The sequence below is a fragment of the Suillus plorans genome (genome assembly GCF_016647745.1).
Source record: "Suillus plorans strain S12 chromosome Unknown HD556scaffold_77, whole genome shotgun sequence".
NCBI classification, from domain to species: domain Eukaryota; kingdom Fungi; phylum Basidiomycota; class Agaricomycetes; order Boletales; family Suillaceae; genus Suillus; species Suillus plorans.
This window is the reverse complement of record NW_024537461.1, coordinates 85,778-107,680: the sequence shown is the minus strand read 5'-3', so window position 1 is coordinate 107,680 and position 21,903 is coordinate 85,778. Positions and strand designations below refer to the sequence as shown.

Here is a 21,903-nt window from a genome sequence, read left to right as displayed (position 1 = left end):
CATGAGGTGCTGCGGACATGTAATAATGTGGTCTACAATGTTAGCGATGGGAAAACAAGTAACTATGCACCTAGTGGGGGCTAGCGCAATGAGGCAGGACATAGGTAGGACGAGTACAAGCGAAGTCCAATAGTCCGATGCGATGTCCGATGTCCGATGTCCGATGTTTTCGGGTTTGGTGTGTATTGAGTCGGATATGATAGGGAATGATTCGGATAATGATTAGCACTCGACACACATCGGAAATTAGACCTCTACGAGGCCACAGAGATGTCAGTCTCTACAGCGCACCCGCCGCTAAGCGGCATCTTCTGTGCTCATTTCTAGACCTTTGCTGCACTAGCTTCCCCTTTAGGGTTGAACGCACTTGTTCTGCAAGTATAGCAGACTAGGTGTTGGATGACCTACAACATAAAGATATCGGTTTGGAGCCTATAGCACCACACTGAGTTGTAAACCTACACCAGGCCTGTACGTACCATTATCTAGTTATTCTGACTCTGCACTGAATCTCACACATCGGCAGTCAAACCTCCCCATCTTGAACACCACAATAGAGACTCCACAAGGATCAGCTCCCTCCCCGACCAAATCAACACTGTCCTCGGCCTCTGGTACTCTACCCCTCGAAGTCAAAACATTTCCTTCTTCCCTGAGTTCCCCAGCTCAGACAAGTTCAAGCGATGAATTATGGGCACAAGTCGAAGATCTGTCTGAATATATGGATGGCATCAGTTTGAGTTGAGACAAGTAGAGGAGGGCACATAGAATACAATACTACGTTTTGAATACTGTTTGTACCTCTGAAGGATCTATGGTGTAACTGTCAATGCATTACGAAAATTCTATGCTTGCAAGCTGTGTTCTATCGTAAATGTCATCTATGCATTATGAAAAGATAATTTGATGTTGCATCTCTCATCTCACATACTAGCTGATGATAAAGATCAAAATAACGCTAAGTGATACTCATTTGATTCATATCATGCTGTATCCAAATACTTGCTTTGAGTTTCTGTCCTGAAGCATGGCTGAATTTCGTTTCAATAACACATTTTAAATACTCGCAACTTTCATGTGACGAGAAACTTGTTCTGTTCATCTCTCTTCAACAAACACAACCACCATACATCATGCATCCCAAGTATGAAACTGCAGAGGAGTGTCATGAGGCTTGACTAAAATCAAAGGAGAGCTATGCACAGTAAATTGCTCTCAATTCTTCTTGCCTCACCAGCCTAATACAAATACACTTCTAGTCACAGAGTTCAAGAACAAGTCAAGTCTCACACACGATGGCAACGCCGTAGAGGGGCAGCTGTGGTGAGTTCTCACTCGACATTCATGTGCATGTCACCAGTAATGCCTGCACTTAGGATACTCAAAGTGTTACAAGTAACATCGGTCACGTGGCCCCCCTATCATTTTCCCTTCATCCTCGTCCTCACCATCTACCAGCTCATACTCCTCTACCGGATATCTGTTGATCGGATCCTTGGGACCGTTCCCATCCCTCGTCTCCATCCCATCATCCGCCTTATCTCTGATAACGCACCAACGTGCGCATGTGCCTTGGCACCTTGACTCGTCTAGACTCATGCCACCAATGTGGCTTTCCCTTCTCATCTCCCTTGACTCGCACCTGCTGTGCATTGTAACCCTACTGTTGGCCCAGTCCAATGTTCGTTGGTCTCATTCTGCATTCGACCTCTCATCACTAATTAGGCTGTGTTGCCAATGTACCTATACCCTTTCCATTTCCCCTTTACCCTTACCTACAGTATGGTAACCCAGCCCTCAACCCTCTCCACTTAGTATAAGTAGTTGGTCATATTGTATTAGATTCCCTAACTTGAATCTACTCAATTACTCGAAACTACTTCCTTCAAGAGCCTCTCAGCTCTTGTCTTTAGTACAACTTTCTTAGGTGCTCGTTGCATCTAAGTCTACCTCAATCGACTGTCCTCCCTTTGACTTCAGTGACTTCACAGACAGCCGTCTTAGAAGTCACGTGACACACGCGTCTGTGATATCTGCCGACTCGACGTCGCCAGTCTCACTCGCTATACGGGACCCTTCCGGTTACATCACAAACATTAGCGGACGACGCCCCTCTTAGGGCTCCGCATAACAGATCTATTTGAGTGCATAACACAAAGCCTTCTTCAGTGTCTCAATAACTTATGGTTAAGTTTAGGCTACCGCAGCGGTACTCTCCAACATAAATTCTTGGAAGCATATGGGATGTCAATCGTGACCAAGGTAGACTGAGAGGGTTGGGGTTCAGTCAAGCCGGGATGCGAGGCAGGTCTCACAGAGGCAAAGCATGTGCTTCAACAAGCACACGACTTGCACACTGAGGCCCGTGATATTGAGGGGCCTCTCACAGATCAATTGCGGGAGGGAATCACATCTATTGTAGATGTGGTAGATTTGCATGTTTGTGTATGGGAGGAGTTGTTGTCGATGATGGAATTAGGAGTTGATGCGTACTTTGATGCCCTTCACTATGGTTCACTGATCTGGAAAAGAACCGCATAATGCATGTTCAGTAGACAATAGCATTATTTTCACACCCAAAGAACATCAATAAAGAAAATTTATAGCATGAGCGACCAATAATCAGTCAAAGACATAGATACAAGGAGGATACAGTATGGTAGATTGATGGATCAACGTTGTTTAAATTAAAAGTAGCTACCTTCAAAGTTTTGTGGGTCTTGGCATTATTCAAGTTGAAGGTACCTATCATGTAAGTTTTTGTCAGTGACTCGGTGCTGTTCAAATGAAAAGTAGCTACCTTCTAAGTTTTTGTGAGTGACTTGGTGGCGTGGAAGTGGAAAGTACATACCTTCCAAGTTTTTGAGTGATTTGGTGTCCTTCAAGTTGAAAGTACATACCTTACAAGTTTTTGTGAGTGATTCGGTGTTGTTCAAGTTGAAAGTGTGTACCTTCCATTGTGAGTGACTCGGTGAAGGTAACAACAAGGGAACCGGCCTTGGAATGCGCAGCAGAAAGCCTAAGTTGGATGGACTTAGATATAGGATGGCGCACAGGAAGCAGAAGTTAGTGCATACCTTCCATTGTGAGTGACTCGGTGTCGCTCGAGTTGAAGGTAACAACAAGGGAATCGGCCTTGGAATGCACAGCAGAAAAGCCTAAGTTAGTTTGGATGGACTTGGACATAGAATGGTACGAAGCACATTGATTCAGAAGTTAGTTTCCACGGTTCAGCATGTACCGCCGGCACGGAACCAAACTCACAGTTCATTTCATTATGTAAAGTGTTTGGCTGAAATACTGAAGTACTTGCAAGTAAGTGAAGCACATGTGAACCTCATGTCAACGACTATATCTTGCTTATAGTTCATGGTTAGTTGGTTTGGACATCCCTCATCTACCCATAGCATGGAGTTAGTGGAGTTTGGTGATTGGTTTCACTGCCAGGATTGTGCGGATGTCTTTCGACTAACGAGCGCTAGACACACGCCACTTGACTATAACTTGGTCCATGTGAGATTCTACACTACACTGACATTTGAGGTGCTATTGCTAACTGTGGCCCTAGTTCTGCATCAGTTATGATCATCTCTGCTCAAATACACCCATTATTCTTTCAATGAGGTTTTGCTGGCCACGGTCTGACATGTGAGTCAATGTAGTCTAGAAATTCTTCTCATCCGCTGATGTAAAGGATTTAGCGTACAGCAGTCCCTCATTGTTGCATTGGTATGTACCTCATTTCATTAAAACTTAAATGATTATATCTTTTGGTATGGTTACTTCTTAGTGCATGTCCTTGATACTATTCACCCTGCATGACTGGTGTATCACCAACAGTACATCACACACAGTTACATGCTTCTCAACCAACTTGAGTGCCAGCCGTCTGGACGTCACCTTCTCAGGGGGAGTTGACATGCACGTGATTCAGATACCTTCAATGCCTCAGGACAACGGTTAATATTTTTATTTTATTTTCATCATAAAATTAATGTGATCCAGAGTGTTGGCGTAATTTTTTTCATCACTCAGCCATGGGTTTTCCAGTGCAGCCAGTGCAATATCTCAATACTATGGACAACTTGAACTTTGTATTCCCTGATCCACCTGGTCATCTGTCCGACTTAGATGGCAGTAACCAGAGTTGTCCACCAAGTAAGTAGATTGATTTGCATATGATTTTAATACTCACTCATATTAGACTTGTACAAGACTCCAGGACGTGGACACCAAGTGCCATCATACCCTCAGTTCTACCCAACAGATCACTCAGCCAACATGATCCCACCAGCTATGCACGGTTTACAGCTTGACCCAAATCTCGCCTACTCGCAAAATCTATTTAATAACATTGATCCCTATATGTTCGCTTCCTTGTCAGACCCGGCCTTTTACCCCCCACTGCCCTCCCTATGTCACCTCCTAGAACAACGTGACACTGAAGATACTTCTGCGTTCCAAAACTCGGTAGTCCAACATGACACCCCCCAGGGCATGCCCAGTCTCCCCAGTGTGCGCAACAAGTCCACAAGTGATGATTCACCGTCCAACAGTGAGGACAGAACCCACCATTCATCCACTCACCAAAATCTTCCAGCCACACATGACACCCCCCCAGATGTGCCTCCTGTCTCAAGTAATGAATTGACATCCAACACCGACAATCGTCATGAGACGACCCAGGACACTGGCACCATTGTGCAAGGATGCGCCAGCAAAATGGTTCCTGAAGCCAATAATTTGTCATGGGCTGTGAGGAACCCTAGCAGACCAGTGCTGGTTCCTCGAGCACCTCTCAACGCGATGCAGAAGGGACGTGCTAATGCGCAGAGAGCATTGCATAAGATTTTGGCTCAGCAACGCAAGGAGGCGGAAGATGCCCTGCACATGGCCATTCAAAAAGCTCTCTCTGAGCATGAGGAAAAGACTAACCATCTCACTATTGAACATGGTATCACTGTGGAGAAGGTGAAGAAGCTTATGGGAGGCGAAAGGCACTACAAAGGCAATTGAAATGCGCAACTCGCTAATGCTCTGGTACACGCAAAAGCAAAAGCTCAGGAAGTAAATGCAGGTGAGTCATTTAGATTTTCAGGTGTCGTTATGTATTCTGATTGAAGCAACAGATTGACTGTGTGGTGCCAAGTACTCACTTAATGAAATCCGAGAGATGGTCAAGGACGATTAAGATATGCAAAACTTGAACCATGTGGATCAGTGAGAATTCATTCACAAGCTCAATGAGCATCGTGCACTCCAGCATATGAGTATTCGTGCAACTAACACTGCAGCAGCACGTGATGTTCAGTCTACTTTGGACACCATTTTCAAGATGGTAGGTCTTATATCGCGTGACAATGGACATCTAACTAACGAATGTATAGCTTGATAGTCTTGCTGTCCGAACAGGAATCTACACATGTCTCTTCGCCTCACGTGGACATGTGTACGACACTGCACAGGCAACATGGTCTGGAACTGACAATGTCATGGACTTCTGGGAGGATGTTGTCCAAATGGAGGCCGACAAAATCACATGAAAATTAGAACAATGGGCATGCATGATTGGTGTTACAATAACATGCCACCTTCACCCTATGCTCCCTCTTCCCGACTTACCGACACGGCGGAGCACCGCCAGAGCCTAACTGGATGCCACTGGATACCTAGAGCAGCCTAGAGTTGCTATGATGTCACCCCTGGCCTAGAAGGGCCTCCCGATCTCATCATGATCCACCTCATGAAGAACTAGACCGACGCATGCCGCCTCATGCGTTGATGGACTCAGAGGCCGGAGCGCCTCATGTACTTATCTTGACATAGAAGAGGCGCCTCAATGCATCTTATCAGACAAGCATGGCTTGCCTCATGGATCTTATCTCTGACTAGAATAGATCCACAGATACAGACTCCTCCCGAACTATGTAGCTTAGACCTATATAACAGTAGACACATATCATTGTATTCCCTACTTTGATATACTTGGTTTTCCCTTGAACATCCTTTCAGAGTGACCTCCAGTCCCTCTGTCTTGACCACACTTCTAAGGCAAGCCGACGCTACCTTAGCCGTACATCCGTTAGCCCTATAGCTTGACGAGCCACCGCGCTTACCAAGCTCATCGGAGGATACCTTGGCCTTCGACCAAGCTTAGAACCCATCCTTCTGTCGCCAGACGATTGGCTATTCAGCCAGAGAAGGCTTGACCTATCCAAGTCATAACAATTGGTCGAAGTGAGTCTTGTCTCACATCTATATATATTTACTGACTTTTACATGCCAGGCATCAACGAACGCAAGACCATGCAAAACATGCAATGTGTTTGCACTCGACTCCTCAACTCAGGTCTAAGTAAGTAATTTTTAAAAAATATCACACTGATGCCATTACTGACTGGTGTATTTTAAGGGACTATAGTGAAGCGACGGTGAAGGTACAACAATTCAGAGAGTGAGTCTGAACAATGTTGGGTCTTGCAGAACCTAGCTGCTATTCGACCCTAAAGGGTTTCTGGACCAGGCTCAAGGCTCAGAGGAGAGGAAATATCATGAAAACTTGCTGAGTACTCTGACTCCTACTCATAACTGGTGAAAAGATAACTTGCTTATGTAAGCTACAAAAGTGCCAACATAAGGTAAGGTAAAAACAGTCTCTACAAGCCCAGCCAGAAATGAATCCCTACAACGGGACATCCATATCAACTACACCAACTTTGATACTGCCATCAAGGAGAAGCTTGGCATCGATCCAAGGGGTTGGCCTGAGGACATGGCATTTCAATCCCCCACCAGTATTAATGATCTCAATGCCCTCCTGAAGCTCCGGAATTCATTGAAGGACGGCTCCTGCCGTTGGTTCCGCATGTCACCATGTCAACGAGAGGAGTACAACATGCAGCTCACTGCATGCCACAAGAAAGGAGAAGTTGTTGGCAAGCCTCAGAAGAAGTGTTCTGATGCCGGAGTACCCCATAAACGCAAGGGAAAGGAGAACAGACGCCAGAGCAAGCGTGTACGAGGTTCTGGGTTGTCCATGCAGGCCCCGAAGAGTGCAGAGTTTGTGGACTCATCTGACAAGGAGTACACCAGTGAGGATGAAGCTTAGTTGTCTCTTTTGTATGGCTTTGGTACCACCATGTCCCTTAGTATACATTATATTGATTACAATTCACATTGACTACCTATATACGAAAATCCAGCTGAAATCCATACATACCTTAGCGAGATAGATGAGCTCGCTGTCATGCACAGCAAGCACGAAGGTTTGGACACTGACATGGCTCACTTACCATTATCCGGGGGCTGCTGGTATCCAAATATAGTCACACTGTCTAATATTAGTCCCAAGGTACATGGGTACAACAGCCGAGGTGGGGACGGATATAGCTGAGGCCCCCATAGGTACCTACACCACCTAAGAGGCTTCAGCAGTGCTTATAAGACCCTCCTTTATCAACTAGTTATTCATTTGGGTGCATACAGCTGTAAATCACTCTAATTAGACCCACCATCAGGCTCAGCTGTCAAGTCTAATTAGAGGTACGTGGGAACCACAGGTGGGTGATCGGAGCACTTATCTTAAATATAACTCAAGCTGATCAACTAAGGAAAATGCATGCAAAATTGAAATTGTTGTTCTCATTTTCTGCCAGAATTAAAGGTGATCCCAAGTTTGTCTGTGATCACACTGGGTTCAACATCGCGCTGCTTTCGCAAGTGTCATTTCAGCATACATTCAAAAAGAGAGCATTGACATGTAAAGATCATCGTACTCTTGTCATCTGATTACCAAGACCCTGAGCAAACCGCGAGCCACGTCCACGGGGACCACCGCGCAGGCTTCCTCGTGTCCTGTCTCCCCTTCCTCTACGTTCTTGAGTTTGTTCACCACGCTTCTCACCCTTGTCGCCGGTCCTGTCACCCCATCCTCCGCTACCGCCAAGTTTGATATCAAGCACCTTTTCGTTCTGCTCGAGAAGTGCGCTGACTTTGTCCGCGATAACCTGAGCAAGCTGCTGCGGACGTGAGTGCTCAATGCGGTGGAATACTACCACACCAGTTGACTGATCAAGAGACGCTGATAGCTCTTCATTCCAAATCATCTTGGAAATCATCGATGTAACGGAGCGAAGCGGGAGAGAAAATGTGCGCGACAGGAGGGACAGCGATAGCGTGCTGTAGTAAGGGGCATATGTGAAAAGGTATGTGCGCAGTCCTTGCTCTTGGATACGCCTGTACATTGTGGTCAGAGGTAGAATTGTCGGTGAGATGACAAAACGCACTTCGCAAGCATTTCTTTGACTGAGACAACTTCAGGCATAAGACTCCAGATCTTGATACTCTGAATGAGGTCGCGGCATTTCTCCCACTCGCCGTCTTGTAACGCCTTGCTTGCCTGCATGATATGATCGCGTGTACTTTCAGGAGGACCCGTGAACACTTGGCGATCGGCAAAGTCGAGTAACCGGCGGAATGGCTTTGAGATCGCCTTGCGCTTCTGCTCCTCTGACTCGATGCTAGCAAGAAGGGGGACCTCGACGAGCATACTGGATACGAGGAAAGCTGCCTCGAGAAGCTCAGTGTTTATATGCATATGGAATGGTAATTGACGTGACCGTTCCGCCTTCTCTTGCTCTGGCGTAAGTTGTTGTTGAAAGCGCTGTTGGTGGACACCTTGAGCGAGTAACTCCTTCACGCGCTGGGTTGTGAAGATGTCTTGCAGCGTCGCTTGAGCCTCTTTTATCAACCCGCATCTGAAAGCACAAAGCCCGAGCTGTACAACGGTTCGATTATACAAGATTTGTGTTGCGACATCCGCAGAATGAATTGACTCTTGCAGATGCGACATAAGTAACATGTCTCGTGCCGTGTAGAAGTCATTGTGCAACGCGTGATGGTAGATGTGGCTGAGCATGGCGCGAGTGCGCAGAAGGGAGTTGTCGGCTTTGTAAAGATGAACGCAAAGGGAGTGAATCAAGGAAGAAGTAGTGGCAGAAGATGCCAAAGTGACGCTAGGAGTTATCTCCGACGAAGCCAACGAAGATTCAAGAGCAGATACGACAGCATCAGGCTATGAACATTGTCAAAAAAAAGTACTAGGGTAGACTGACTTCAACTAACCTTGGAATAGATATGCTCCAACCGTCGCATGATTACACGTGCAAGGGGTTCCGGCTGGCTCGTCTGTTCATAGAAAGCTTGCGAACGGCTGATAGTACGATAGAGTACTTTCTCGTCCTTAAGACGGTCGACGTACTCCGTTCCATGGGGATCGATGTTTTGTAGACTCTTCGTGAATTCGTCATCCAGACGGTCTACAAAGCTGATGATGCTGCCACGAATGCGCACAACCCCATCACTCTCGGTTGCAGGATGGCGCTCAACGAGTTCATCATAATCCTCAGTGTCCTCCTGCACGGCGTAGGATGAGTCCGCAACTACTATTGAGATCAACTCATCGACTTCATGTTGCGCCGAGAGCCACAGATCAGTTGGCATATACGATGTGATTGATGAATTGTAGTCAAACCGGGATGAAACGAGCGCCAGGAGGATACGGATGCGTTGATAGGATGTGACCGCTACTTCTAGGAGTTTCTCCAGAATCCGTATTTGTTCCCCTCGGTCGGTGTTCTATAACGTTTTTAATTGGAAGGGAGAAGAGCGAAGGAGAACATGCATACCTTCTTGCCACGAGCCTCATGAACGAGCTTTAAAGTTTTGAAAATGTTGTCCGCGGAGAAAGACATAGCTTTGCCACCTTTACCAACTGTGGTGAACCGATCATCTAATACCGGTTCCCCGTCACTCTCAGAGTCTGCGCTCTTCTTCGGCTTTTTGGGTTTGGGGGCAACAACATCAGCAGGTTGAGCGTGAGCGGTAAATTCACGTTCGAATGCTTCTGGATCCTGCGAGAGGTGAGGATCGTAATAGAATGGTAAAAAAAACCTTACATTCTGATACTGTTGGACCTCCTTTTCAAACTCTTTAGCCGTTTTGCGGACCTTCTGTTTCATCGAGTTGAGTGCTCGAGCATTGGTGGCGTTCATCTTCTTCTTTGCCTCCTTCTCCTTCATCAGAGCAGCATTGAGGGAGTCCTCTAGACTTAGAAGAGTCTTAACAAAAAAAGGAGGTAGCGGTTCTGCAGCGTTACTCTGTCGCTGCACAAGACGCAAGAGCTTGTCGAATTCTAAGAGGAAGACATTCAGTGAATCTGATAAAAACTCGACAAGACTTGCCATTTGATATGGCAACCCAGTCGTTGATTTTGAGTCCATTGTCCATGACCTTGCCAGTAGCTTCAATTTCCTCCAAGCGCTTGTCCTTGGTGCTTTTTACAACACGTTTGACATCCTCGTCTTCACTATCTTCATCCGAATCGCCACGCATGAATCTTGATTTCTTTTTCTGTGTTGGCTCTTCATCTGACATCTCACTTTCGTCCTCATCGGATGACTCTGAATCTGAGCTACTGGAATCGCTTCCTGCTGTGCGTAGGAATCTTGACATGGCCGGTTTGGCGGCAGCCTTTGGGGCGGCGGCATCTTCGTCTCCACTGGTGAGGAGCTCCTCGTCGGATTCTTCTGTATCAGAGTCTGAATCGCCAGCTTGTCTGAAGAATCGAGACATGATTGCACAACGCAAAATCTATATGACACCGATATCTTACCCATAAAAAATCGCTTTCGGCCATTGCCGGACGTTGGCATTGAAGCTCCGCGCTTGTACCCAAATGGAATGTAATGACAAGTATTTTAATAAGTAATTGAGCAAGCCTAGCGCTTACTCACTGCAACATTCCATATGTCCACGCCTGACCTATTCTCATTCCTCGATGGGCTGCCTTCTGGGGATGAGGATAAAGTCGAAAATGTCCCCGAGCCGCGTCAACTCGACAAAAAAATAAAGCGTCGTGCAAGCACGGATCATCCGAGTGATCTCGCGGATGGCGACACTTCTGGCAGTTTTGCTTTCAAGAAACCCCGTGTATCATCACCTGTACCAGTTGTCGTAGATGAGTTCGAGACAGAGGCCAAACGTGAAATGGCCGCGAGTGGAGGGCTTACGGGGTCGGTCGAAGCTGGTTCGCGGCTGGAGCTTAGACATCAGGTATTGAACCAATCACTCGGATAATTTGCATTGATCTTTAACTTTGCCAGGTCCGCCACCAAGTTGCCATACCACCAGGTTATCACTATGTGCCGATCGCGCAACATGTCCCTCCCAAAAAACCGGCAAGGGAATACAAATTCACTCTTGATCCATTTCAGCAAGTCTCGGTATTCGCCATCCAGCGTAACGAGAGTGTTTTGGTTTCGGCGCATACGAGCGCTGGAAAGACGGTCGTCGCAGAATACGCCATCGCGCAATGCCTGCAAAACAAACAACGTGTTATTTACACTAGTCCGATCAAGGTGAGCAACAGTCTTGGTGTGTAATCATGAAGGAATAACTGGAAGTCTAACAGGCTTTGAGTAATCAAAAGTACCGTGAGATGCTCGCAGAATTCGGGGATGTTGGTCTGATGACCGGAGATGTTACTATAAATCCCTCCGCGACGTGCCTTGTAATGACTACAGAGGTATGCGTGGTTCATAGTCATCCTCTCACCGGCTCAGAGACTCTGCAGATCTTACGGTCAATGCTCTATCGGGGATCCGAGATAATGCGTGAAGTTGCGTGGGTAATCTTTGACGAAATTCACTACATGCGAGACAAAGAGCGTGGGGTAGTTTGGGAGGAAACCATCATCCTGCTGCCTGATACGGTTCGCTACGTTTTTCTTTCCGCCACTATACCGAATGCCATGCAGTTCGCTGAGTGGATTTGTAAATCCCACGACCAACCGTGTCATGTTGTCTATACCGACTTCCGTCCAACACCGTTGCAACACTATCTATTTCCTGCAGGAGGTGAAGGTATCTACCTGGTCGTCAATGAGAAAGGAGAATTCCGTGAAGACAATTTCAGCAAAGCTATGGGTACACTTCAAGACAAAACCGGGGAGGACCCCGCCGACCCACACAGCGGAAAAGGTCGTAAAGGCAAGACGAAAAAAGGAGGTGAAAAGAAAGGTAGCTAATTTGTCTACATCTCGCCATCCGCCTAATCATTCCCAGGGCAATCCGATATCTCCAAAATCATTAAAATGATTATGCTGAAGAACTACAATCCTGTCATTGTTTTCGCGTTCAGCAAGCGAGAGTGCGAGGCTCTTGCGCTCACTCTGTCTAAATTCGAATTCAATTCCACAGACGAACAGGAGCTTGTTTCGAATATTTTTCAAAACGCCATCGAAAATCTCTCCACAGAAGATCGGAATCTTTCCCAAATTTCCAATATTCTTCCGTTACTGAAGCGAGGCGTTGGGATCCACCATGGGGGCTTACTACCAATTCTCAAGGAAGTCATCGAGATCCTCTTCCAAGAGGGCCTTATAAAGGTCCTATTCGCTACGGAGACATTTTCCATTGGACTGAATATGCCCGCAAAAACAGTAGTCTTTACTGCCGCCCGCAAATTTGATGGAAGAGAATTCCGAAACCTCTCTTCAGGAGAGTACATTCAGATGTCTGGCCGTGCAGGCAGACGTGGTCTTGACGATCGAGGCGTCGTCATTATGATGTGCGACGAAAAGCTAGAGCCATCAGCCGCCAAAGGCATGATCAAGGGAGAGGCTGACCGGCTAGATTCTGCCTTCCACCTCGGTTATAACATGATCTTGAACCTTCTGAAGGTCGAAGGCATTAGTCCTGAGTACATGCTCGAGCGATGCTTTTTCCAGTTCCAGAGCAGTGCTGGGATTCCTGTTCTGGAAGATGGTGAGTGTTTTGATGTGTGATGTGAAACCACTAATTCCCGCTTAGAGCTGCAGAAGGAGGAAAAACGGCGAGACGCTATCACCGTCCCCGATGAAAACATCGTCGCTACCTATTACGATTACCGTCAACAACTGGATCGCATGGCAGCGGATTTCCGCGAAGTCATTACCCATCCGAACTATTCGCTTCCGTTTCTGCAGCCCGGCCGCCTGATCAAGGTGAAGTATCAAGACTTGGACTTCGGGTGGGGCGTGGTCGTAAACTACCAGAAGCGTTTGCCACCAAAGGTCAGTATCCTCGTCGGACAAATTTAATGGGATACTCATTCTTCTCTAGACATGGCAAAAACATCAGCTGGCCGATATTCCTGCCCACGAACAATACGTCCTCGACGTGCTAATGAACTGCAACGATGGTGCTACGCTATTGAAGGACAAAACGGTATCTACGCCCACACCAGGGGGGATACTCCCTTGTTTCCCTGGCAATAAAGGCTTGCCGCTCGTAGTGCCTATTTTCCTTTCTGCCGTGGACGCGATCAGCCACATCCGTGTCTTCCTACCGAAAGATCTTCGACAAGATCAAGCGCGTGATACTGTCTGGAAGAGCGTTCTCGAAGTGCAACGAAGATTCCCGGATGGCATTGCCCTTCTCGATCCTGTGGAAAACATGGACATCAAAGATGAGAAGTTTACAGCCCTAGTCAATGTAAGTCTTTGTCAATTCAATTACCAACGCATCACATGGAATTAAATACTGTGGACAGAAAATCGATGTCATGGAACAAAAAATGTTCTCAAATCCATTGCACAATGATCCCCGTCTCCCAGAAGTATACACGCTGTACGCCCAAAAGCAGGAGGCACAAACAAAGATACGGGATTTGAAAAGGCGTATTATGGCGACACACGATGTCCTGCAACTCGAGGAGTTGAAATACCGGAAACGTGTACTCCGTCGACTTGAGTGCACGAACTCATCCGACATCGCAGAACTAAAGGGTCGTGTAGCTTGCGAAATCAGCACTGGGGACGAGCTTCTGCTTACTGAACTTATCTTCAATGGCGTCTTCAACTCCCTACTCCCTGAGCAATGTGCCAGTCTACTTAGCTGCTTTGTTTTCACAGAAAAGGTATCCAGGAAGGTTTCGTTCTGAGTGAATTAGCTAACATCCTGATTTCAGAGTGAACACGTGACCAAGCTCACAGAAGAGTTAGCAGCGCCATTGCGCGTTATGCAAGAAATTGCGCGCCGAATAGCGAAAGTGTCACAGGAATCGAAATTACCGTTGGTCGAGGAAGAATATGTTGCGTCTTTCAAAGTCGAATTAATGGATGCCGTTTTCCAATGGTGTAGAGGAGCTTCGTTTTCCGACATTTGCAAAGTTTGTCAACGCTACCCTTCATCGTGAACTTACTAATTTATTGACTGGACGCAGCTGACCGATCAATTTGAGGGAAACCTGATACGTGTCTTTAGGCGCCTTGGTGAATTACTTCGTCAGATGGCTCAGGCCGCCAAAGTCATTGGCAACTTGGAACTTCAAGAAAAATTTCAGAAGGCATCTGAAATGCTAGAACGCCCTAATTCTGTCATTTTTTGTTCTTCCCTGTACCTGTAGAATCTATGACGCTCCAACCCTCACTTTCCTCAGGACGGGTAATTTCTTGCATGTCTGTCATGTTGATAAGCCAGAACATTTGGGCCATTGTTTGCGGGAACCAGAAGCAGATGCGATGATGGTCATGCAAAATGTTTGCGGGGACGAATTACACTGAAAGCTAAAATAAAAGCATGTGCAACCAATCTGGTAGTCAAACGATCGTGGGCAGGGTACTGTCATGACAATATTGAGCTGCAACTGACAACAATATCAATGGCACGAGCTAAGCACCAATCCGCCACTTCCTAAGAACCCGCTACCACTGTCTCTTACCTCCGCACGTTCATGGTTTCGCGCCATCCGTGTATGCTGCATGCTGTACCAAGTCACACCCAATTGCACTCTCTACACCACCAACTGTCAAATTCACACGTTGTGTAATTGACGAAAAACGATTTAGATGTGTATGATAAAGCTAGAACCCTGTACATAAATGGCATATTTCTTATAAATAACACCGTTATTTGACAATTGTTGAACATCAAATCTCCATAAGAGGTCTAGTTCAAAACATTGACCAGAGCCTGACACGCACCCGGAATCAGCATGGGAAACAGCTCTGTTTGCATGCTGGGAGCGAAGTATCGGCACAGCAACAGCGCCAACGAACGGGTAGCATATGAAACAAGGTATAGGATCTATATACCGAAAGTATAGCGGAGGTACGGGGTAAATATAGTATCTATGATGGCACTCTTGCTTTGGTACAACAAATATAGCACGTTATCAAGACTCAGTAATACTCAGTGATACTCAGTTGCCCGCTTTGCGGTTGAATCACACACAGGATAGGATAGAACATAAAGCCATAATGTATTGTATATTGGTATGGTAAAACATAGATGTGCAATGATACAATATGCCCCCCATCCATCTTGGCGAGTGTCCTAATATTCTATGGAGGAAAATTATGTAGTAGAAATCAAACGATAAGGGTAAAAAAGCGCAATGTGTCTGGAGAACTCTCCCCATATGAGGTCCCGGGTATCACTGTGCGTCAAAGGAGTAGTGAGCTCTTCGTCAGCATCTTCGACGGGCAAATTGATGCCGCACTCCACCCACTCCTCGATGAACTGGCCCTCGAGAGGAATACGCGGATCCCAGAAAGCCCACTTGCCATTGGGGAAGTCAGGATTGGCAGCGACAAATGCGTACCAGAATGCGTCCCGGCCCCAAGTCCATTCAGGCGTCACTGCATCCGTGAACGTCAGGAGCCATGACTGTATAGTGCCGGAGAGTCTGGCCCAGTGGTCAGGATCCATGTGATCGAATGTCGACGGCAAGGGGAGGAAGGTAATTGATGCATCATCAGATTCACCACCAGACATGGGGCAATGTTCATATTGACCGCACTTCACACGCCCCAAGGTCAGCAGTCACAATACGGAAAATGTGAAACACTTACATTATTGAAACGGTAAGACTCTCTGGAGTGCTGAGACTCTACCTCAATCACGGGTACTGTGAATAATTGGTACTCCTCATTCAGAGAGACACTAATTTTAATTGGCTAAATAGTGATTGAAATAAGTAGCACTTGTCAAGGAACATTAGGGGACATACAATGTTCGGGTGAGCGAGGTGTCGAGGAACCGCACCGGAAAAACCACACTGAGACTGAGAGAGGTTGTAATAATATATCCTCAGATTCAGCTTGCAGAGTATCTGGATAGAGGATGGAAGTTGAAAAATTGGAAAAGCTGAGTGCTCCGTTGTCTGGAGTCTCTTGCATCGTGTTTGACATCAAAGGTCGAACTTGGGGAAAAATGGAATGATACAAGTCACGTGTTTTCAGCAAACCCCTTATTGAATCGCTGGCAGGACTCACTGCTTTCAAATTTTTGCACCTTGTCTGCGCACTGTGTTCTGCCTGTGGGAGCAGAGGATATGTCAAATATGAAGTGTAAGTGGTGCTGGTGTTGACTCTGGTGTTGGAAAGTCTAAAGCTTGTGCCCAGACTCAAGTCTCAATATGTTCCCCCATCTCAGCGCTTATGAGTGGGATCCCTAACATATTCCCTTCATTCTGCTCCTCCGTTACCCATCTTACCATTCGCTCTGTCACTAACTCGTACCCGGCATGGCATTTCCTCCGTTTACGGACTATCAAGAAGCATTTTCCTCTCCATTACCACTCTCACCAACTCGTACCCAGCATGGCATTTCCTCCGTTTACTGGACTATCGAGAAGCATTTTCCTCTCCATTACCGCTCTCACCAACTCGTACCCGGCATGGCATTTCCTCCGTTTACGGACTATCAAGAAGCATTTTCCTCTCCATCACTATCCTACCGCCGCCGCCCAGCTCTTCTTCATCTACCCCATGGCGAACACTCAATACTCAAGGGTGGGTTCTTTATCATATTCCCTTCTACATATCATCATCTGCTAATAATTCCTATCTACCTCTCCTACCTTTGCTGCCCAACATCTCCGTACTCAGGAGCGGATTCTTTATCATATTCCCTTCTACATATCATCTGCTACTTACTAGTATCGATCTATCATACCTTTGCACCCACATCTCCGTACTCAGCCTTCGTTACTCATATCTCCGTCCTCAGGAGCAGTATCACTCATCACTCATTTCCTTTGCTATTCCACCTCATCTTTTCCACCCCTGAGATTTATATATTCAGGAGCGGGTTATCACCACGCTTTTCGTTCTATGTATCATCGGCTGCTTCACAGGACAATGTGAATTGATATTTTTTGTGTCCTATCAGATTCACGGGTTGGATCACGTGATTTTCGCACTTCAAGGCGTCAAGTCTTTCATCGGCACGCTGCAATCACTCGAAAGCACATCAGTATAATGAATCCATCATTGTGGAAGCTCGTTGATGGAAAAAGTATGTTTCGTGCTTGATATTGATGTAATGTGCTGCTGACATATGATATAGTTTTCGAGTTTCGTCGTCTGCCTCAAGTCGTGTGCAATGTCTGTCCAACACGTGGTGATGGATCATTGCGTACAATGCATCTCAAACACGTACAGAAACATTCTACAATGGCGGTGCACAAACGTCGTGTCAACAATCTCCCACCTTCAAAAGTTTACTCTCCAGAGCAGTACCCCCTTCATAACCTTATGTGTGCCGGCAGTCAGAATGACAACGACAACGTGGAACTTGCCACCTCAAGTACCATGGACATCGATATCGACAATTCCAGTATTCCCGCACCGGATCATGATGTACCGGTTGATTCGGACTCAGAACTAGTACCCATCTCTGAACTCTGGAATGCAATATCAAGCAGCCGTTTCTACAACTCGGAACTGAATGAAACAGGGGATCTATTCGACGAACTGCGGTGTGCTCTCACTTCTGGGGAATCTCTGTTTCCCATGCCGCTCGCTCCCATGACCGAGGAGATTGGTTTTGATGATGAGACAGAATCGAATTTTGGCATTGAACTCGAAGGTAATGCACTAATTCATCACTTTGAACGAGACTTATTTCAATTATCAGATGACGGTCCGTTAAACACTAAGGGTCGTGTAAACCTCAACAATCCAGTATCGCCTGACCATCCAACGTACCCATGGCCATCAAAAGCTGTATGTTGACAGCTCTTGTGTATTCCTTACACTGACATCTCATTTAAGCATTTCATCACTGCACTACTGTTCAGTTCTCCGAGGCTTCCATTTTCAGAGGCGCAGAAAAAGGCAATTTTATCTTGGGCAAAGGAACTCGGTGCCCTTGATGTTCCCTCACTGTACGCCTTGAACCGCTTCCAGGAGACTGTACAAACACTTGTCGGAAATCCGACAGAAAAGGTCACTGCTCGTTCGGGGAACATATTCTATCTCAATGATGTTGGGCGAGCAATTGCAAAGGTATGTGGAATCTTATGTGCTTGTGCGCATCTTTCATACTGACTTGAACCTTTCTATCAAGGATTATGCCAACCCTCTGACTCGTTTCGCAATGCAGGATTACCCAGAAGATGGAGGACGAGGAATGTCCCAGGTTTTCAATGGGGAGAAGATGTTATTCGAGCTCCCTTCGCCCCCAGCAGCGAAAGTCGATGGGGAGATATACTTTGTAAAAGAGCTCTTGCAAGATAGCTCGAAAGACTATTTTATCCCCGAACGTTTTTTTTTCGCATTGTATACATCAACAAGTAATACAGCGGAGAAGGTGTTACATGCACTAGGACGTGCTGCACAACGAACGGAGGTGATCTCGTCATTTGCTTATTTTAACTAATCTTGTTGATAAACATATAGGAAGGGTTCATTGTCAGCGACGAGCAAGAAATCATCCCGACGACTAGCTTTCGGAGGTCATTCAGGGAGATATCACTCGACGTCGATGAACTTGCATGCGGACTGACAGCATCATCAAATAAGTATGCTAAACTCGAACCGAATCCGTTACACGCCAAGTCTCAAGGTCGCATGGTGTACGCTGTCCCTCTCATTATTTTTATGGATGATGTGTCCGGGAATATCTCCAAACAGTGGAACAAGCACCATGCTATATATATGTCAAATGCGAATTTGCCTCGCGAAATGCTGGAGAAAGAGTTTTGCGTTCGATTCGTCACTTCTTCTCCTCACGCAGCTCCCATGGAAATGATGAGCGCTATGCAAGACTCAATTGGGTATGTGATACACTAATACTTGATGTAGTACTGATATGACCTGCAATCATAGGAAGGCTGCCGAATCTGGGACCTTTGCTTGGGACTGCAAAGACAACGAAGAAGTCATGCTCGTCCCGTATGGTCTCTTTCTTGGTGGCGACAACCCCATGCACGCTGAAGAGTGCAGTCATGCAGGGTTACATTGTAACTACTTTTGCAGGACATGTGAAGTTGGTGGAACGAAGGAGTATAAGGAGTCGGATGAGGGCTACAACAGCATTTTTGTGGTATGTACGATGTTCTTGTGCTCTTCACAATATCGACTCTTCGTTTATAGCCGGGACAGCTTCGCACTCCCGCAGGAACAGCAGCTGAAATTCGCGCTCAATTCGTCACTGCACTCCAGTCAGGCGCTTCCGAAAAAATCAAGAAGTCTGTCGCTTCAACAGGTGTCAAAGACACTACAACCGCCTACATTCTTGACGCAGTTGTTGAGATGGGAAAGAAACTGCGCAAACGGGTGGCTGGCATCCAGCCGAAACACGACAGCGAAGTCAGGACAATTTTGAACAAGGAGCTTGAAGATCTCTTACAAGGGAGCACACTCGATGACGCAATCAATCCTTTGCTCGGTGTGAAGGGTAAGTATTGAATGCGTGTTGCTGGCTGCATACTGATCTCCATCAGGATTCAATGTTCACCAAGACACGCCAACGGAGATACTTCATACGGTGCTATTGGGGGTTGTAAAGTATTTTTGGGGTCAGACCGTTTATCTTCTTGAGAAGGCGAAGCTTATGGATCTTTTTCAAACACGACTTGATTCAATCGCGAAGGATGGACTCGACTCTCCACGTCTCAATGCTGATTACATTTGTCACTACAAGGGCAGTCTCATCGGCAAACATTTCAAGAGTTTGGCTCAGGTAATGCCATTTCTCATTCAAGATCTGTTGCCGAGAACGGTACTCGATGGATGGACCATTATCGGTGAGCTCATTGTGCACATTTGGCACACCAAAATAGATGATACAGGAGATATACTTGGTATGACGACGGGCTGACGATGCTGTTCCAACACTGATTAACTCATAGGCTAAGCTTTCTCGAACCATTGAAGATTTCCTCAATGTCACGGCTCAATGCGCACCTAGTATCCTTATTTCAAAACCAAAGTTTCATTTCTTGGTTCATCTTCCTGCTTACATCCGCCGCTTTGGACCTGCAATTCTCTTTTCCACTGAACGATACGAGTCTTTCAATCATATCTTCCGGCTTGCATGTATCCACAGCAATCGACAAGGACCAAGTCAGGATACGTGCAGAATCTTTGCGAGACAAGATATCGTCAAGCACATTGCTACGGGTGGCTACTGGTTTGATACTGCGAGGAAAAAGTGGGTTCGGGCGGGTGACAAGGTGTTAAGCTACGTCGATGAGCATCCAGAGCAGGCGCGGCTTTTGGGAATTCATATGGAAACATCTCCTGTAACAGGTAGCGTGATGCTTCAATGCTGATTCAATGCTGACCTTGCTTAAAAGGAACCGGTCAACTCAAGAAGGTCGCTGCCGTAGATGGACAGTTTGTCCCAGACAAGCCTGTTCCATGGACAGCAACGCGCTGTGCAAAGGCACTCAATATCCCGCAACCTGCCACCATTCAATACCGCCATGGAATCTCTTTGGTTGTCGGCAATGGCGAGAAGGCATCCTTAGGTGGACATGTCATTTTTCATGACACCTCGACATCTTCCTCAGAAATCGGATGTGTTCGCGAGATTCTGATATCAAACTCTTGCCGGCGTGTGCAGCATGTTGCTATTCAGAGATTTACTTTTGGACCTGCCTTACATCCCTTGCTTCACCTCCCCGCTCTTGAGCTCACAGACCACGACGTTGTCATTAGCCCCGAAGTAAGTTTCAACATATCTCCAATTCAGAGTCCTTACAATGCACGATGTATTTTAGGACATTATTTGTATCGTAAATCTTCAGCACGACTGCGTTAAAGCACAGTGCACAGATATTAGTCAACGCCGTGTTCATCAAGAACGAACCGAGACCGCGCGTACAAGGCCTGTCGTTCAGCACCAACCCTCACCATTTTACCTTCTCAATGCTTATTCAATTCACAATCACGCTCAGATTCGATCTGTTATCCCTCAGTCTCTCTGTGAGACACCACTGAGGGTCCCCAATGCGGCTGATGTCCGTCTTGCAGCAGCTCGTCAAATTCGGGAGAAGAAAGCAGCGAAAAAAGCCGGTGAAACACCAGGTGCCACATCTGTAAGTGCACCGCCCGACGATGTGGCTAGAGTCCCTGCAGTGTTCGACCGCCCAGCAGCAAAGGCGGCCAGCAAAGCAAAGCCAACACGGAAAGCAAAAGAGAAGGTACCTCGTCCACGCGCAAATGCACGACACCCCACGATCATTCAGTCAGCTGCGTCTTCAAGTCACCAGCTCTCAACACCCCTCATGACACCAGTTGCCAGCGGATCTTCCTATGTGCCATCACCACCGGCACCTACGCCATCAATGCATCCACCCACAATAGTGCCATCCCAGTGGCAGCAATCTCTCATTCCTTCATCCAGAGTCCCCCCTTCCCATCACCCGTTGCACCCGCTCCCAATGATGTTGACATGGCAATACCACCATCCCCCACCGACGCACACTGGTCAACTTTTTGCACCAGTGATGACACCGCACGTATGGAACCCTCAAGCCGATCCATTGCATCACGACCAGTTCAGAAGATAGTTATTAGACTACTTACATGAAATGCATCTTCTTGGCCAAATTCGCGTGTTTGTCTTTGAA

At 46.7% G+C, this 21,903-nt stretch overlaps 7 protein-coding genes across 7 annotated transcripts; 5 read left to right on the top strand and 2 right to left on the bottom strand.

Annotated features, from left to right (window-relative positions):
- Positions 1–4,037: 4,037 nt before the first annotated feature.
- On the top strand, positions 4,038–5,016 carry HD556DRAFT_1448600 (uncharacterized protein; the record flags this gene model as incomplete). The annotated part of the gene is made up of 2 exons (XM_041307454.1): positions 4,038–4,158; positions 4,205–5,016. The coding sequence occupies 2 exons, from the start codon at positions 4,038–4,040 to the stop codon at positions 5,014–5,016; spliced, it is 933 nt and encodes a 310-aa protein (XP_041154925.1).
- Positions 5,017–5,236: 220 nt separating this feature from the next.
- HD556DRAFT_1246585 (uncharacterized protein) lies at positions 5,237–5,543 on the top strand (the record flags this gene model as incomplete). The annotated part of the gene is made up of 2 exons (XM_041298621.1): positions 5,237–5,338; positions 5,388–5,543. Coding segments are annotated over 2 exons (258 nt in total), but the record flags the coding sequence as incomplete, so codon positions are not given.
- A 777-nt stretch (positions 5,544–6,320) lies between these two features.
- On the top strand, positions 6,321–7,108 carry HD556DRAFT_1312631 (uncharacterized protein; the record flags this gene model as incomplete). Its single annotated transcript, XM_041300678.1, has 3 exons — positions 6,321–6,355; positions 6,413–6,454; positions 6,664–7,108. The coding sequence occupies 3 exons, from the start codon at positions 6,321–6,323 to the stop codon at positions 7,106–7,108; spliced, it is 522 nt and encodes a 173-aa protein (XP_041154923.1).
- A 587-nt stretch (positions 7,109–7,695) lies between these two features.
- Positions 7,696–10,665, bottom strand: HD556DRAFT_1408424 (eukaryotic translation initiation factor 3 subunit 8 N-terminus-domain-containing protein). Its single transcript, XM_041304091.1, has 6 exons — positions 10,242–10,665; positions 9,957–10,192; positions 9,687–9,911; positions 9,124–9,636; positions 8,286–9,073; positions 7,696–8,235 (listed from the first exon to the last, which is right to left on the bottom strand). Exons 1-6 carry the CDS (start codon positions 10,630–10,632, stop codon positions 7,767–7,769), a joined length of 2,622 nt encoding a protein of 873 aa, XP_041154922.1. The 5' UTR covers positions 10,633–10,665; the 3' UTR covers positions 7,696–7,766.
- A 101-nt stretch (positions 10,666–10,766) lies between these two features.
- HD556DRAFT_1408422 (rRNA-processing arch domain-containing protein) lies at positions 10,767–14,668 on the top strand. The gene is made up of 10 exons (XM_041304090.1): positions 10,767–11,112; positions 11,163–11,417; positions 11,471–11,584; positions 11,633–12,077; positions 12,123–12,824; positions 12,870–13,111; positions 13,161–13,532; positions 13,591–13,956; positions 14,008–14,208; positions 14,263–14,668. Exons 1-10 carry the CDS (start codon positions 10,807–10,809, stop codon positions 14,443–14,445), a joined length of 3,186 nt encoding a protein of 1,061 aa, XP_041154921.1. The 5' UTR covers positions 10,767–10,806; the 3' UTR covers positions 14,446–14,668.
- A 727-nt stretch (positions 14,669–15,395) lies between these two features.
- HD556DRAFT_1448595 (uncharacterized protein) lies at positions 15,396–15,815 on the bottom strand (the record flags this gene model as incomplete). Its single annotated transcript, XM_041307453.1, has 1 exon — positions 15,396–15,815. The coding sequence occupies one exon, from the start codon at positions 15,813–15,815 to the stop codon at positions 15,396–15,398; it is 420 nt and encodes a 139-aa protein (XP_041154920.1).
- A 739-nt stretch (positions 15,816–16,554) lies between these two features.
- HD556DRAFT_1501500 (uncharacterized protein) lies at positions 16,555–21,843 on the top strand (the record flags this gene model as incomplete). The annotated part of the gene is made up of 14 exons (XM_041308960.1): positions 16,555–16,834; positions 17,214–17,339; positions 17,391–17,912; positions 17,961–18,049; positions 18,098–18,331; positions 18,393–18,674; positions 18,725–19,101; positions 19,154–19,370; positions 19,421–19,724; positions 19,771–20,048; positions 20,110–20,130; positions 20,179–20,578; positions 20,626–20,996; positions 21,052–21,843. The coding sequence occupies exons 1-14, from the start codon at positions 16,567–16,569 to the stop codon at positions 21,841–21,843; spliced, it is 4,281 nt and encodes a 1,426-aa protein (XP_041154919.1). The 5' UTR covers positions 16,555–16,566.
- Between the last annotated feature and the right edge of the window lie 60 nt (positions 21,844–21,903).